This window comes from Drosophila navojoa, chromosome 5, assembly GCF_054131105.1.
Source record: "Drosophila navojoa isolate 15081-1374.11 chromosome 5, UAZ_NAV_1.0, whole genome shotgun sequence".
NCBI classification, from domain to species: domain Eukaryota; kingdom Metazoa; phylum Arthropoda; class Insecta; order Diptera; family Drosophilidae; genus Drosophila; species Drosophila navojoa.
Genome location: NC_142893.1, coordinates 3,199,303 through 3,217,035, shown reverse-complemented (window position 1 = coordinate 3,217,035; position 17,733 = coordinate 3,199,303). Strand labels below are relative to the sequence as shown.

Below are 17,733 nucleotides of genomic sequence, written 5' to 3'. Positions count from 1 at the left end.
TTTGACAAATACGGTCACACTTCGACCGGGTACCGATTGCACTGCACGTGTTTTAAAAATTCGCACAGTTCGCTTCGAATTGGTGCGCTTAAAATTTAGTTTTAATGCAATTGAGTAGTGAAACATGGAAATAAATATCAACAAGCTGCGACGCAGTGTGCAAGTGCTGCTGCAGCTTATTGCAGAAAGCCAGCAAAATGATGGATTTGCATTAAATTTAAAGAAGTTCCTAAAGAAAGGGGTAAGCGAAATTTTTGCTTGATCCAAAATGTGTTACAATGTGTTTTCTTATGTTTTATGTTTAAGCTGTATGCTGAGCAGGATGTGGAGCGCCTGTTTAACAATCTTAGCGAACAATTGACGTCGCCAGGTTATACAGTGCCTCTGGCTTTGAGTTTTGAGGAGCACCTGCTGTTACTATTGAGCATGTCGCTGCGCTCGAGTCCATCAGATCGAACAGAGAAATATAAATTGGAGTGTATTGCTCTGGCTAAGTTGTTGCACCTGTCCGTGGCTGCCCGGAGGTGAGTGGCATATACCATTCGTGTTAGTTGTATATTAAACGATATATTACAGATTCGCCAAGAGCTACTTTCGCAATCGGGCAGCACCTTTCGAGGAAGCGAAAGTGCATATGCCCACTAAGGTGCCCAGCAAAAAGTCTAAAAGAACGCACACAAATGGCACTATGGAAACGACAGATCTACCATCTGATTTGGATTTTATTAAATGTTGCTATCAACTACTGAAAAGTGACGTAGTCTACTATAGAGAACTCTGGGATTGGTCGCACTTCCTGGCCAATTATACAGAAAAGCAAAAGGGATGTCAGCTGACGCAGCTGTACTTGAATCACATTCTGGCCCTGTTAACGGATATGACCAACACACAGCTGCATGAGCTAAACTTACGTTCAGCAATACCTAATGAGGTGCAGCTATTATTCGAGCAACAGCAGCAGTTGCCCACATTGATGAACTCCAGCTACTTGCCCGATCTGCCAGAGCAAACGCTTAAACTAAAACTCAACAAAGCTAATCAATCCGTAATCGACATGGAAGGCGTTCTGCTGCCCATTTACAATGAGGAAAATCAAAAGTTCTATGCTGATTCAGATGGATGCTATGATCGCATTGTTAAAGTGGATTCAACGAGTGTAAATCTACGTAGCATTGCTCTCGGTGTAGCTGCGGCAAAGCCCATTTGTCTCACCGGTCCAGTTGGCTGTGGTAAGACCACCCTAATTGAATATCTCGCACGTAAAACGGGACGCATTTGCCCTAAACCAAAAGAGTTGGAAATCAGCAAACGAGCTCAAGAAGAGGAGGAGCTACTGATACCCAAAAGAAAACAAAATACAACAAAGAGTGCGGCTGTAAAGAGAAAAGTCGAAGAAGATGTAGAAGAGCTCATGGTGCTTGAAGATGGCGATGGATTGGCTCAGCGAAATGGTTTCTTACGCATACAGCTTGGTGATCAGACGGATAGTAAAATGCTACTGGGCCAATATCGTTGTACAGACGTGCCAGGTGAATTTGTGTGGCTGCCTGGTGTATTGACACAGGTAAGAAATGAGATAGTTTGAATGTATAGCTGTATATTAATAAAGTTTTAAACAGGCTGTCATGCATGGCTACTGGCTGCTCTTGGAGGATTTAGATGCTGCTACGCAGGACACATATACGATATTGAGCAGCCTCTTAGAGCGCAATTACCTGAGTGTACCTGGTTTTCGAGATTGCGTCAAGGTTGAGCCAGGATTTCAACTGTTTGTAACAGTACGGTAAGCGAATCTGAGGTTAATGCTCTTGATATATATTAAATATATTCATTTTGTATTTTTATCCCAGCACCAACAAATCATCCAACAATTCCAGTCAAAAATCTCTATTATCTCTGCTAGAGAAATATCTATACACCATCAATATTTTACCACTCTCGCGCAACGAGCTATGCAAAGTGGTTAGCACTAATTATCCTAAATTGGCAACGGTAGCGAATCGAATTGTGGATGTCTTCTTGACCTTCTCCAGTGGAGATCATACAGCTGCTGATAATTTGCGACAGCAAGAGACAACAGATAAGGCAGATACCACAGAAAAGTATCTGGCGTTGCCTTTTGAGCAGGTCCAACTTTCAAACATGCCGAACTCCGGACGCTTGGTATCCACGCGGGATCTCATCAAGCTCTGTCAGCGTTCTAATGCTCAGTTTTCGGTGACTAGCTCGGAATGTGCTTACTTTGTCTTCCGCAATGCTATCGATGTCTTTTGCGCGTATCTGCCGGATAGCAAAGAGAAGACAGCTCTGATAACAAGCATTGGAGCTAAGTTGGGCATCATTAGATCGAGATGTGAACATTTTGCTAATGAATACAAACCCGACGTGGAATTCGGCAAGCAGACTTTTAAAATTGGACGCGCTATATTGCCAACAATAAACGTGGAAGAGGAGCTAAGTGAAACACAAAACGGAACTAAAAGACAAAAGCTGACAATGCAAAGCAAGAAGACAATAATCAAGCCAGCTGCAAAACGTGCAACATTTTCGTTTACACGCCTGGCCAGTTGTATATTGGAACGCATTGCAGTCTGTGTGAATCAGTCAGAGCCCGTGCTCCTGGTGGGCGAGACGGGTGTGGGCAAAACATCCTCTGTGCAGTATCTAGCAGAGCGCACCGACCATAAGCTCGTGGCTATAAATATGAATAACCAATCGGATGTGTCGGATCTAGTGGGCGGCTTTAAGCCCGTTGAGCTGAACTATGTGCTCGCCCCGTTGCGCTACGAGTTTGAATATCTGTTTGGAGAGACCTTCAATGCAGATAAGAATCAGCAGTTTATGCGCATCTTCGCCACACACTTTAACAATGGACGCTACAGTGTGATTATACGAACTATGTTGAGCGTAACGAACAACATGTTCAGTAAGCCGCAGCATAAGTCGAATCCTTTCCTGCCACGCTGGCAGACGTTGCACGAGAAGCTACAGCGCTTGCAACTACAGCTGGACAAGAGCATAAATATATCGTTTGCCTTTATACCTGGCTCCTTGGTCAATAGCATCAGCAATGGTGATTGGGTGCTGTTGGATGAAATCAATTTGGCATCTGCGGAGACACTCGAATGTCTGTCCACCATCCTGGAGCCGGAGGGTTCGGTTGTGCTGCTGGAGCGTGGCGATTTTATGCCTGTTAAGCGACATCCAGACTTTCGTATATTTGCCTGCATGAATCCCAATACGGATATTGGTAAAAAGGATTTGCCTGTGGGCATACGCAATCGCTTCACCGAATTCTTCGTGGATGAGCTGACCACGGATGCTGATTTGGGTCTACTCGTCGGGGACTATCTGGCCAATACGGGCATCCAACGCAAATCGGTGCATAACATTGTGCAGCTATATAAATCGCTGAGACGTCTCTCGGAGCTGCAGCTCAATGATGGACTTGGCAATCGTCCCGTCTACTCGCTGCGCACGCTCTGCCGTAGCTTGCGCATATGCGCACGTAATCTGTGTGGCTCGATTGAGCGTAATCTGTACGAGAGCTTCTGCTTGAGTTTTCTGACTCAACTGGATCCGGAGTCCCATCAAATGGTGTTGCTGCTCATACGTAATGCATTGCTGCAGAATCCGAAAGCTGTGCTCAATCAATCGTTGCCGCAACTGGGTGAGAATTATCTGCAATTTGAAGGCTACTGGATACAGCGTGGTAGCTTGGAGCCGCAGTCTTGCGAGCACTATATATTAACATCAAGCGTCAAGAAGAATCTGCAGGATCTGGCGCGTATCATATCCATTGGCAAGCTGCCCATTCTGCTGCAAGGACCCACCAGCGCGGGTAAGACGAGTCTCATAGACTATGTAGCCCGGAGGAGTGGCAATCGTTGCCTACGCATCAACAACCACGAGCACACGGATCTGCAAGAATACATTGGCACCTATGCAGCCGATGTTAACGGCAAGCTGAGCTTCCGGGAAGGCGTTCTGGTTCAAGCCATGCGACATGGCTATTGGATTATCTTGGATGAGCTGAACTTGGCCTCAACGGACATTTTGGAGGCATTGAATCGGGTGCTCGATGACAACCGTGAGCTGTACATTGCAGAGACACAAACGCTGGTCAAAGCGCATCCCAATTTTATGCTCTTCGCCACACAGAATCCGCCGGGCCTATATGGTGGTCGTAAGACCTTGTCGCGTGCCTTCAAGAATCGTTTCATTGAATTGCACTTTGCGGACATACCCCGCTCGGAGCTGGAAATAATATTGGAGCAACGCTGCCTTATACCCGCATCGTATGCTCGAAAGATGGTCCAGTGCATGACACAGCTGCAGCAGCATCGCAAGAATACCTCGAAGCAGGTGTTTACGCTGCGCGATCTCTTCCGCTGGGGAAATCGCTATACGCTGGCAGACAAGGCCCTGCAGCAGGATACGAAGTATGATTGGAATCAACATCTGATAGAGGAGGGCTACCTGGTCCTATCCGCCAAGGTGCGCACCAGCGAGGAGCTGCAGCTAATTGAACAGACTTTGTATGCTAACTTTAAGAAACGCATCGACTTGGAGCTGCTCTTCGACATTAATACACAGCGAGAGAGTTCCGCTGTTAGCCGAAACATTCTGGAGGCCATTAAGAACTTTAAACAGCGAGGCGACATAGTCTGGACACGGAATATGACACGCATGGCAGTGCTGACGGCCAAGGCACTGCAGTTTGATGAGCCGGTGCTTCTAGTGGGTCCCACGGGCTGCGGCAAGACAACGGTCTGCCAGCTCCTGGCGAGCATTGCCCAAAAGCGTCTGCGCATCCTCAATTGTCATATGCACACGGAGGGTGCGGACTTCCTGGGTGGCCTGCGACCTTGCCGTAGTCAAGATAATGGTTCTCAAAAGCTGTTCGAATGGGCCGACGGTCCGCTCATCTATGCCATGCAGGAGGGATCCTATTTTATGGCAGACGAAATATCGCTGGCAGAGGATTCAGTGCTGGAGAGGCTCAACTGCATATTGGAGCCGGAACGCAGCGTGTTGCTAGCTGAAAAGGGCGGAGTTGTAGAGGAGCAGCTGGTTACTCCGAATGACGATGGCGACTGCAAAACCAATGAGGACTTTGTGGTGCAGGCCAAGGCGGGATTTCAGTTTCTGGCCACCATGAATCCAGGCGGCGACTTTGGCAAGAAGGAACTCTCACCTGCTTTGCGCAATCGCTTCACGGAAATCTGGTGTCTGCCCTCGGACAACAAAGAAGATCTCATTGAGATTGCCCATAATTGCATGCAGCGTGGCTCCACGGCCAGCTCCCTGAAGGATACCCATAGAATAGCAGAATATCTAGTGGAAATTGTACTCTATATACGCGACTCCAATGAGAAGTTTAAGTTCTCGGTGCGCGATATACTCGCCTGGGCGAGCTACATGGTCAGCAATGCGCATTTGTCATTCGCGGAACAGGCAATCTTTGGACTGGAGACAATCTTTCTGGATGCCCTGGAGATGTTGCCGCACGAATCGCAGGCACAGGTTGAGGAGTTGAAGTCGAAGATTATCGCATATGCTATAGAGCAAGCAGAGGTCATACTCTCAGAGAAATTCGATCTCGCTCAGTTGGCTGAGAAACGTGGCCAGGAGGTGCAGCTGGATGAGCAACACTTTGGCATACGCCCCTTCTATATAGCTGTCAATCCGGAGCGTCTGATGTCCGCCGACTCGAATTTCCTGTTCGATGCGCCCACAACCAAGCAGAATCTATTTAGGTTACTCTCGGCTCTCTCCTTGCAAAAGCCCGTGCTGCTAGAAGGCCCACCTGGAGTTGGCAAAACCTCCATTGTGGAGAGCATCGCGCATGCCATCGGCTATGATATAGTGCGTATTAATCTGTGCGAGCACACAGATCTGGCTGATCTCTTTGGCACCGATCTGCCAGCTGAGGATAATCTGCTGGAGCGCGTCGAGGCCCAGAGTCAATTGGGCAGCTTTATATGGCGCGATGGTCCACTGCTGGCTGCATTGAAAGCGCCCAATACGTGGATCTTGCTGGATGAGTTGAACTTGGCGCCGCAGTCTGTGCTGGAGGGTCTCAATGCAGTGCTGGATCACCGTGGCGAGGTCTACATACCGGAACTGAACAAGAGTTTTCAGCTGACGAGCAGCACGCGTATTTTTGCCTGTCAGAATCCACTGAAGCAGGGAGGCGGACGCAAGGGATTGCCGCAATCGTTCCTCAATCGTTTCAACAAGGTTTATCTGAGAAAGTTGACTACGGAAGATCTGCTGCATGTGGTCAATAGGAAGTATGCCAACTATTTTGATGAACTGAGGACATACTTTGAGGGACTCTTGCAACAGGAACAGCTGCCCGGGGGCAATCTCTTTGAACTGAGTAAGGAGCAGAAAGCTGCTGAAGTGGAGTTCGATTTGGCTGCACGCCTGGTGCGCTTCTCCGAGCAGCTGGACCGCGGCGTTGCCTCCATGGAGTTTGGCTACAAGGGCGGCCCCTTCGAGTTCAATTTGCGTGACATATTGCGCTGGTGTGACCTCCTGCACAATCCGGAGACAGGCTTTTTAATGCGGGCTGAAGAAAGCAGCTTCCAAGTGGCCTTTGAGCAGTTTCTGCTCACTCTCTACGAGCGCATGCAGCTGGTTTACTATCAGCGCATGCGTTGCGATCAGGACAAGCTCTACATACGCAACGCCTTCGCCAGCGTCTTCAATTGCAATGCAGAGCAGCTGAACGGCATTGCTGAGGATGTGGCCATCTACTGGACAGCGGATAAGGTCTACCTCAATGACGTGGTGCTGCAGCGTTCGCAGCTGCCTCTGGGCGGCACAGTGCAACAGCGCCAGGAGCAGGCGCCATTGCTGCTGGGCACACAGCGACAGCTGCTGAAGCAAATTGTCGAAACGGTGCATATGGAGAAGCCTCTACTGCTATGCGGTGCCACGGATAGTGGCAAGACGAAGCTAATTGATGCTCTGTGCGTGCTGTCAAACAACGTTTGCAACTCGGATAACATTGATGATTCTGTGACGGGCAGTTTTCAGCAGGTGAGACTGTGGCTGGTAACTCCAAATAAAATTGATATAATGGCAATTTTCATTCTGTTTTCAGATCGATTTAAATCGTCATTTGGAGGAAATATACAAGGCAGTGCAGGGCTTACTATTTGTCGCTGCTCAAACGGCTTTTCTGAAGCAGACGGAATATGGTTTTGTGCAGCAGCTATGGGCGGCTTGGAGCAAGTACAATCAGCTGCTAAAATTGAGCACAGGTGAGTAATATTAATTTATAAACCTAGTCAACTCAGTTGCTAAAAGAAACTTCTTGCAGAAACTGCCCAACACAGCGTTGCTGAGGAGCTGCAGCTATTCGAGCGTCGTCTGTCTGCCCTGGAACAAATCATTGCTAAGTTATCCGAAACGCCACCAGAATGTCGCGTTCCACTCTTCGACCAATTGCCACAGTACAAGTCGCGATTGTCTCTGCTGCAAGCCTACATCAAATCCGCTGATTCTCTTAATACAGGCGGCTCCTTTGAGTGGGTGGATTCGCGCATTGTTACATCCTTGAAGTGTGGCCAGTACATCTTGTTGGAGCATGTGAATTTGTGCTCTTCTGCCGTGCTGGATCGCCTGAATCCCGTGTTTGAGCCGAATGGCTGTCTCCTGATTGCCGAGAAGGGCATAAGCGCACACACCAGCGCCGAGGTGGTCCGCAAAGCTCCAAACTTTCGCGCTTTTCTCACAGTCGATCCCAAGAACGGAGAGCTCTCACGTGCCATGCGTAACCGCTGCGTGGAGCTGTCATTGAGCGTTGCAAAGGACGCCTACAGCGTAGATGATATGCGTGCCATTGTCCATGGCCAGGGCGTGCAGCAGATTGACGCCATTGACTGCATGCTCAGCATACATCGTGGCATAGTTCGACTGACGGAATTCAACTCGTACACCATCTCACATCTCACTCAGTTCGCGTTCCTGAGTGCCGCCTACAAGAGGATTGGATATCAGCTGAAGAGAGCCATTTACGTGGCTGCCATGGAGGTCTATGTGTATGCAGCCAGCACGGATCTAATGGGCTATGGCCTGTCCTACTATCAGAACAAGCTGCGCGAAGTGGTGCTCACTCACATAGAGAAGTTTGAGGAGAATGAGGTGCAGCAGCTGGATTATCTGAATGATGTTATATTGCGTACAGATGAGCTGAATGAACTGACGCTTATAAAACTGCAAGCAGCTGCCCTGAAGGTGCTACTGCAGACGTCCAATGAGGATGAGCAGCTGCCCAAGGAGCAGCTCAGATCACTATTTCAGCCCATGGAACAGCTTGATCTAAGTCAGCTAAATCTGCAGCAGTTCAGGTGTTATTTCCTACACATGCTGTATGAAGTGAGTGCCTTTGATGAACTGGAATTGCGACATCTTTATCTGCAGCAGTGTCTGAAGGATGATCCGGAATTGCAAGAGCTCTCGACTAGCCTATATGAATGCCTGTTGCAGCAGGGCAAGCATTTCCACAAGAATCTACCTCAACTGCCTTGGCATCGGAAGCTCTTTCCACGGCTGCGTGACTATGCAATGCAGCGGGAGGCGCGTGGTGGCCCAGACGCCGCCTTGGCTCTCAGTGCTGCTCTGTTATCCCAGCAACTGATGGATAGGATACCCAAGAGAGCTCTGGGCAAGCTCCAGCATTTGGATGCGCTACAATATTCGCAAGCCTTGATGGAGCAGAAGATCACGGATAAGTTCAGCAACGATTTTCTAAGCCAACTCGCCATCTTCCTCAACAGTCTGCAGCTGGTGCTGCAGCAGCACTTGAGCTTTGCTCGCTTTGAGTTGCCCCAATATGCCCAATTCTTGGCTAAGCTGAAATGGTTCAATCGCTTGCTGAACACAGCTCAACAGAAACTGCTGCATAACAACGAGCTGCATGCGCCGCTAATGCACAAACTTGTGCTGCACTTCAATTGGCTGCAGAAGCATCTCATAGCTGCATTGGTTGAGGCCTGGCCCGAGCTGCTGGACGAGTATGAGCAGCTGCGTGAGAGTCTGCATCAGATGTCCTTCTATGTGGAGCAGACCAAGCGGCCGATGAATGTGATCTGCAAGATTTATGCCAAGCAGTTTACACAATTTCAGCCTTACTATCTGGAGCAACAGGTGAGTCCGTACAATAGTTTATATAAATATATATCAATTTGTTTGTTTTTATAGATCACACTGCACGAGCAACTGGCGCAGCTGCAGCAGCTGTTGAATGTGGTACCACAGTACGGCAATATGGATAGCAAATTGTGGCTGCAAAAGTGGCTGGTTCTCCACACAGATGAGGCACACAAGTGGCGTGCTTTCATGAGAAGAAACACGCCTGGCTGTCACCTAAAGCTGTTCGAGTTGACAAACAACTGCAAGGGAAAGCTGCAGGAGGCGCTGCTCAAACTGCAGATGCAGCTCAAAGAGCAACAACTGCAGGCATCAACAGAAGATGAACCCAAACTGGACATAGATATATCACAAATTAGGCAACAACTCACTGCGGGCCAGGATGAGGCGAGTGATGAGCATGTAGTTGATCTGAAAACGAGTGAATTAAAGGCTTATCAACTGCTTCTGCCAGCCATGCGAGATTACTTTATGGAACGTGCTCTGAGCCGTACACTGCATACGGATTGTGATGAGGAAGTGAATCAGCTGTACACCGAGCAGCTGCTTACGCTGAATGGACAGCTCTGGCAATGCCTGAATACGCTGGGCAGTGAGACACATGCCGCTGCTATGGTTGCCTGGCAAGAGCTAAAACTTGTGCTGGAGGAGCAACAGAGTCCAGAGCAGTTTAAGGCACTACTGCAGCAGCGATTGGCCGGCAGCAGTTGCTACAAGACGCTGCGCAGCTATCAACGTGCATATCGACAAGCGTTGCAATGCTATCAACTGGAGAACTTGGCCACGCGCTTCGATTGCGCCCAGTTGCCCAGCGAGACGGAAGTGATGTGCCGCTACAGCTATCAAGGAGCGCCACTGACGAATGCCGTCTTGGCGCTGCTTTGCCAGTCGAATGGACAAATGCTCGCAGTGCCGCTCAGCGAGCTGCAGCCCTGGCGGCAGACACTGCAACAGACGCGACAACTGCTCTGGCAGAATGGACAGCTCCTGGGACGCCGGCACAGCCCAGAGCTCAACAATCTAGAGTTGGTGGTCGAGAGTGGCAAACAGCTGCTTAAGGAATTGGAATATGTGCAGCAACAGCAGCAACTGGAGTCGGGCTTTGGTAGCTGCGTGCAGGAATTGCAGCATGTGCTGCAGGAGCTGGAGTCGAATGAGCAGAAACAAGCCTTAAACAACTCATTCCATGCAGCGCTGGGCAATACGCTCATAGGCGCTCTGGAGCTATGCGTGCTTACGCATGCACCGCTCATCGATCCCGTGGAGAAGAATCGCCTGAAGAATCTGTACGTTGCCGAGGACATCGATTGCCTGCAGCATCTGAGCGCTGGCTATGACTTCATGAAGATCATCATGAGGTACAAGCACTTTGGCCAACAGATCTACGATCAGCTGCAGCAGCGATTGCAACAGCTTCAGCAGCAACAGCAACAGCTCAACCAGAAGTTGGCCCTGCGACCGGAGCAATGCCTGTATGCCAGCTTGGTGCAGGACTTGGTGCACTTCTTGAAATCCAATTGCGATAGCCTTACCCTGCATAAGTTGGTAGTCGCAATCAAGGAGAACTGGTCGCACTTTGTGGGTCCCCAGGCGGCCAATGAGATGCAGCTGCGTCGCGGCGCGGAGCTGTTGAACAAACTGGATCTTTGGCTGGCCAATGCACAGCGCTTTGTGCATCATACGCTGCTGCGCTATGATGCCTACTATCAGGACTTTGTGCAGCCCATCAAATGTGCTGTGAATCAGCTGCGCTTTGGGCTGGAGCAGCTGAAGCAGCTCTTCACTCGAGTGCTGTTGGCGGGCAGTGCTCCAAAAGCTCTCAGGCTGGAGCAGACGATCGCGCAGATGGTGGAGTTCCCAGCGCTACGACCGTTGGCCATCAGGAACAGCCATGTCTACGGACTCCTTGCCAAGCTGCCGCACAGCGAGCACGAATACTTCCGCCTGCTCAAGGCCAAGCTCTGCGAGCTGCGCAACTTCGTCTCCATTGCCGCGAGCATTGATGAAACGATTTTCACTGCTTACGACGATGCCTTAAGCATTTGCAATCGCACCTGGCAGCAGGAGGAGCAGCGTCGCAAGGATCAATGTGCCGAGGAGGAGAGCCTGTATAAGACCAAAACCTTGGGTGGCATAGAGGATGAGGAGCTTGTGGAGCTGCAGGAGATTGAACAGAATTTCCCCACCAACCTGGACGAGGACTATGCAGACTTTGTGGATCAGCCAACGCTCGAGCAGGTGCTGAAGCTGGATAAAAAGGCGAGCACCAAGGCGAAGCTAGCGCAAATAGTCAACGAACAGGATTACGTATTCCTCGCACGCAATTTCATCGAAGTAATGAGTCGACACACAACTGTCAATTACCAGGATCAGGAGCAGCAGCAACGGGAGCAGAAGCAGCTGCAACTCATAGAGCCTTACCAGGCGCGCCTCCAGGTCTTTGTGCAGCTGCACGGACACTATAAAACTGCGCTGGGCGCCACGCTCGATGGCAGCGTATACAATGCACTTTCGTTTGCGCTGGCGCTGCAGCAGAGGCACTTGAAGGACCTGGAGCTGGAGGAGACACACTCGTCGCCTGCTGCCTATGACTACTACAAGGACTCCAACATATCTGAGGTGAATGGCTGCCTCAGTGTCATGGAGCGCATAGAGCAGCGGGTGCTGACACAGCTGGAGCTCTATCCGGAGCATGCAGGCCTGGCGGACATTAAGCTGGTCATCGCGCGCATTCGAAAGCTGCCCGCAAATGCGTCTGTGGTGCGCTTCAATACAGGCTTCCAGCTGCTGCGCCAGAAGCTGGCGCTGTGGAACGAGGTGGCCCATAAGAACAACAATCTGGTGCCCGAGGAGATCGAGGTGGCGGAGTTTGTGCAGCGCTGGACCAAGCTCGAGCTGCAGCATTGGCGCAATTGCCTCAATCAGACGGGACAGCAGGTGGAGTTGCAGGGCTATCGCTATTGGTTCTTCATCTACAATCTGCTGCAGACAGAAGTAGAGCTGCCGGAACTCATACGAACGCTGCGCCAGTTCGTGGAGGCTGCTTGCTACGGCGACTTCCATGTGCGATTGCAGCTCCTCCACGGCTTCGAGATGTACCTGCATAATCTGGAGCGGGTGGGCAAGCGGCAGAATCTGCAGCCGTTGATTGCTGCTCTGCACAATTTGCAGCTGTACTTTGAGCAGTTTAGACAGGAGGTGGCTGAGACGGTGAAGGCACGTCGTGCCCCCATCGAAAAGAAGCTGAGGGAATTCGTCAAGATACAGAGCTACAACAAGGATCTGAGCTACTTCAGCATGCGCAACAATGTGGCCAATGTGCATCGCAATCTGAACAAGTTCCTCAAGGAATATCGCCTGCTGCTCGAGCAGAAGATCAGCGAGGTGTTCCAGCCCAAAGATGCGACCGTCAAGGACTACAGCATGGATAAGGGCAAAGTGAGGAGCAAGATCACGCCCTATTTAATGGATGTTCAGCACTTTGTAGCGCCAGTTCAGCTTCGCCAGAAGTATCAAGTAAAGGAGCTGGCATCTGACGCCCTGCCCCTGCTTCAACAGCTGGGTAAACATTTTGCCACCGCGCGCAACATAGTCTCACGGACGCTGAGCCAGGCCAGCTATGGCGCACTGCTGGAAGAGCTAGATGAGGTGGTGGATCAGCAGCTGGAGCGTTGCGAGCATCTGCGCAATCTCAATGTGGACCGCAGCAAGGAGCGAGCACAGCAAAAGCTGCAGGCCAAGCAAATACTGCAGCAGAAACGCAAAGCTTTGATCGATCTCTTCAAGCTGCTCGCCCGACTGGGCTTGAGCTACAGAACTGGACTGATGGAGCTCACGCTGCGCGGGGAGTTCGAGAACTTCCAGTTGCCGCCGTTCAACATCAAGGCCATGTTGCCCCAGCTGCACGGCAGCTGGCGACAGCTTAATCAACATCTAGATCTGTACTACATGAAGAGCGTATTCAAACTGAAGCTGCTGCAGAATATTATGTTGACGCCTCTGTCGGAGCTGGGGCCGCCCAACATTGAACGCATCAAAGGCTTTGCAGTGGATCTGTTCCTTCACGTGCAGCAGCAGCGTGAGCAGCTCTCGAGCTCCACCAATCAACTGCACGAGCTGCGAACGGCATTGCAGCAACTGCAACAGCTGGCGGAGATTGTGCTGCCCGTTGAGGTGGACATTGAGCAGCTGCGCTTCGGCCCCAAGGCGGATGAGTGTGTGCAGCTGAAGCACAAGCTCTGTCAAATTCAATATGTACTCCAGCAGTGGCAGCTGCTACTCCGCTGTGCGCCACTGCAACCGCTCAGCGAGCACAGCGTCCTGCTGCACAGCAAGCCACTGCCTCAGTCCGAGTTGTTGGAGTTGTGCGGCTCAGCTCTGCGTGGCAGCCAGATGTTGTTGCAAGAGCTGGAACAGGCTCACACGGACTTCTTGGATAGCCAAAAGCTACTTGGCTATCAGCGCAACTACCAGAAGATTGTAGATAATATTAAACAGGCGGTGGAGCAGCTGGATGCGGGACACGAGGAGCATTTGCCGCTGGCACAGCCGCTGCTGGCGCTGCTTAAGCAGCTGGAGAGCAGCGAAGCTGTGTGCGAGGCCAAAGCAGAGCCTGTGGACCTAAGCAACGTAGACGCGGAGCTTGCTAACATTGCTCATGGCGTGCTGCTGGCACTCCAGAAGATCTACAAGGAGCACGGCCAGGAACCAAAGCAGGAGGAAGCCGAGCAGCAAGAGGCGCTCAAGGAGCAGCATCTAAAGCAGCACTTGACAGGCCAACTGATGTCCAATTGGGAGCTTTTAGGTCTGCCTCGCACTCTGTCCAAGCTCTCGACCGTGTTGCTGGTGCTGAAGCACGCCAATCCCAGCCAGGAGAAGCTGGTGTGCTTGCGCCGAGCTGTGTCCTTGCTGCCCATACTACAGCAATATCAATTGCTGGCAGATTACATTCTACTGCAGCAGCTGGGCACCCACCGACTCTCGGCCAAGATGCTGTCCATAATGCTTACCGCCTTCGTGGAGATTGGCAGCAAAGGTTTCTGTGTGCCGCCAGACCTCATGCAGGACGAAGAGGGTCAGTCCAAACAGGACTCGAAGAACGGCGAGGGCTTTGGCCTGGAGGATGGCACCGGTGAAAATGATGCTTCGGATAAAATTGAATCTGAGGATCAGCTAGATGATGCCAAGCGGCCAGAGGATCGCAAGGATGAGGGTGATAAAGAGGAGCCTGACAACAAGGAGGAGAAGGGCATCGAAATGAGCGAGGACTTTGATGCCAAAATGCAGGACGTGGAGAAGCCAGAGAACGAGGAGGATGACAGTGGTGAATCCGAGGATGAGGAGGAATTAAACAAAGAGATGGGCGAAACGGAAGAGGGCGCCGAAAAGCTGGACGACCAGATCTGGGGCGATGACGAGGAAAAACAACCCGAGGAAGAGGAACCGGATTTAAATGAAGAGGATCACGGTAAAGGTAGCAAAGATGAGAAGGATGAGCACAATGATCTGGATGCTAAGAACGACGCAGCCAAAGAGGATGGCAAAGATGAGCACGAAAACGAGGGTCTGGACGCAACAAACGAGCCCAGTGGCGAGGATAAGCGTAAAGAGCAGGCCAAGGATATTGACGATATGAAGGAACAAGAGCTCGATGAAGAGCAAACGAATGCCATGCACAATGAACTGGAAGAGCCACCAGAGCCAGAGGAAATGGATTTGGGTGATATGAACAACGTGGACGAGGGCCATGACAATGAGCCCGATGAGCCCAATGATGACAATCCATTTGATATAGACACCATGAAGGAAAACATGCAGCCAGCCGATGAAGCAGAAGAGAATGAAACCGAGGAGGAGAAAAAAGAGGATGAGCCCATGTCGGATGACTCAGATTCGGAAGCAGAGGAGAATGGTACGGAAAAAGAGGAAACACAAAAAGGCAAAGACGAGGCTGAAGAGGATCCAAATGCTGAAGAAGAGCAAGAGAACACCGAACCAGAGACGCAAACGCGTGGCGAATTAGATAAAGAAGAGGAGCAGCCAGAGGAGGCACCCACAGAGCCAGAGGCTCGGGAAGAGAAACCAGAGGAGCACTCGCAATCCAAGGATAAATCAAGCAAAGAAGACAATGTGCAATCCGTGCCAGATACGGAGCAGAATAGCTCAGCAGATCAGGTGCAGCAGCAGCAAGAAGATGATATCAAGCAGGATCAGAAAATGGACGAGCAGGAGACGGGTGAAGAGAAGGATGGCGTGGGTCAGGCTGAAAATGATGTAAGCGCTAGAATATTTTGATTAACTTTATTGCCAAAATTAATAATATTTCTTGCAGACGAATGATGGTGGCCATCAGGGCATAGCTGAGACAAAGGAAACTGTTTCCCAAGAAGAGCGCAAGAATGAGAAGCAAACGCAGGAGAAGCGCAAGCAAGGACGTACGAATGAGGAAAGATCTCTAGGTAAGCTAATCATAAGTACTCTCCCAGTTTAAAAAGCAGCTAATTTAAATTAATCCTTTCCCCAGGTGAAGCTGAGCAAAACAAATTGAAGCAGCTGAAAACTATTGACCAAATGAAAGAGTCCAAACAGAGCGAAAGCGAAAAGCAAGAGCAAATGGATGAAAGTGTTGAAGCGGAGGAGTATCAGCATGTCAAGGAGCCAAAGAATAGCGATAAAACTACTTTGGATAATGCCACAGAGGAGCAATCGAAGCAAATCAAGCATCAAGAAGATGAAGAGCCCAAGGACGAAGCAGATGCCGAAAACGCTGATGAGCTGATAGCAGATGAGGATGTGCCAGCAGTGCAAGAGCAGGATGACACACAACTGGAACAGCTGAGCTCCGAAAAAACTGATCAGAAATCAGACAAGCCCTCCAAGACGGAGCAGGCAAAGGAACGAGTGGAAGAGCCGCAGCAGATGGAAATAGAGGGAGAAGTGGTGGCCACAATGACTGTGCCGCGCAGCACTGAGACCACTGCGCATAGCAAGTAATGTCATTAAGAATAGTCTATGAAATTCATATTTAAACTATAATTTATTTGCAGTACGGAGCTATTGCTGGAGAAGAGCTTGCAGGCCCAGGAGCTAAGTACAGCTGAGCAAATTGAGCTCAGGCAAATGTATCAGCAACAGCTAACTAGCACGAATCCCGTAAGTAATTTACATACTCCTATGTGATCAATTGTCTAACCAGCTTTGTTTTTGACCCACAGAATCTGCCACAGCATGAGGATTATGAGAGCTGGTCGAGTATCTCCAATCGCATGGCACAAAATGCTCGCGAGCTGTGCGAACAGTTGCGTCTCATCTTGGAACCGACGAAGTGCACCCGCCTCAAGGGTGACTATCGCACGGGTCGACGCATCAACATGAAAAAGATTATTCCATATATAGCCTCGCAATTCCGTAAAGACAAAATCTGGTTGCGCCGCACAAAACCCGCCCAGCGTGATTATAAGATAACTATAGCCATTGACGATTCCAAGTCGATGCATCATAACAATTCCAAAATATTGACCCTGGAGGCTATCTCGTTGGTGTCGCAGGCTTTGACGCTGCTCGAAAGCGGTCGCCTGAGCATTGTATCCTTTGGCGAAGCGCCGAAAATTATCCTCAACCATACGGAACAGTTTGATGGACCCCGTTTGGTTAGTGCTCTCAATTTCGATCAGGACAAAACGAAAATCGCAGGTCTGCTCGACTTTATTCGCACTGTAAATATGGAAGAGAGCGGCTTGGGAGGCGATAATGGTCTCTTTGAGAATCTGTTGCTTGTGTTGAGCGATGGCCGAAATATTTTCAGTGAGGGCAATCAGAAAGTAAAGAATGCCATAAAACTAGCTAGGCTGCAGCGCATATTCCTCGTATACATAATCATCGATAATCCTGACAATAAGGTGAGCAGTTGAATCGTTATATATAAAATAAAATAAAAGTATATTAAAATTCTTTATTTTTGCAGAATTCAATACTGGATATACAACACGTCGAGGTCAATGCCGATGGCTCGGTGAAAATCAATTCATATTTGGATAGTTTTCCCTTTCCATATTATGTTATTGTCCGGGACCTTAATCAACTGCCTCTAGTACTCAGCGAAGCTATGAGACAATGGTTCGAGTTAGTCAATAGTGAATAAACGGTCGTTACTTTGTATATAGTAGATAGAAACGATATATAATTACTTATTCTTTTTTTTTATAAACAATTTGATTCTTTATTATAAATAATTATTAAGTTTTTGTATTTTCTATAAACTAATAGAAATGAATAAAAAAATCAAATTGAATTGAAAAAAAAAAACCAAAATGATTGGCAATTGAGCTTCTAGAAAGAAGCACAAGGCGCTAATTTCTGCTCAAGTTTGAAATATTCATAAACAAAACGCGCTTTTTTTTTGAGAGGAGGTTTAAAAATGTTGCTGTGGTGGGCAAATTTTGAGTGAAATGCTGCTCGAATACCAGGCGAACAGAAATGAGCTGCAAGCTGCTTAAGTAAAATAAATAAAATATTTTCTTGCAGCCCCAAAAGTATGCAACGCTTCTACAAAATGTAAGATGTTATGCT

At 49.4% G+C, this 17,733-nt stretch overlaps 1 protein-coding gene across 1 annotated transcript; it reads left to right on the top strand.

Moving 5' to 3' along the window:
* Nucleotides 1-9: 9 nt before the first annotated feature.
* On the top strand, nt 10-17,374 carry LOC108654760 (midasin). The gene is made up of 13 exons (XM_018106290.2): nt 10-241; nt 307-524; nt 577-1,564; nt 1,620-1,783; nt 1,851-7,050; nt 7,115-7,274; nt 7,334-9,162; nt 9,217-15,438; nt 15,497-15,623; nt 15,689-16,154; nt 16,212-16,317; nt 16,380-17,063; nt 17,129-17,374. Exons 1-13 carry the CDS (start codon nt 125-127, stop codon nt 17,303-17,305), a joined length of 16,458 nt encoding a protein of 5,485 aa, XP_017961779.1. The 5' UTR covers nt 10-124; the 3' UTR covers nt 17,306-17,374.
* Nucleotides 17,375-17,733: the final 359 nt, after the last annotated feature.

Bases quoted from the DNA above. Each gene is read 5' to 3' on its own strand.
- LOC108654760 (XM_018106290.2), top strand. From the start codon at position 125: ATGGAAATAAATATCAACAAGCTGCGACGCAGTGTGCAAGTGCTGCTG. The intron at 15,624-15,688 runs GTAAGCTAATCA...TCCTTTCCCCAG, and splicing joins GAATGAGGAAAGATCTCTAG to GTGAAGCTGAGCAAAACAAA. The intron at 16,155-16,211 runs GTAATGTCATTA...ATTTATTTGCAG, and splicing joins GAGACCACTGCGCATAGCAA to TACGGAGCTATTGCTGGAGA.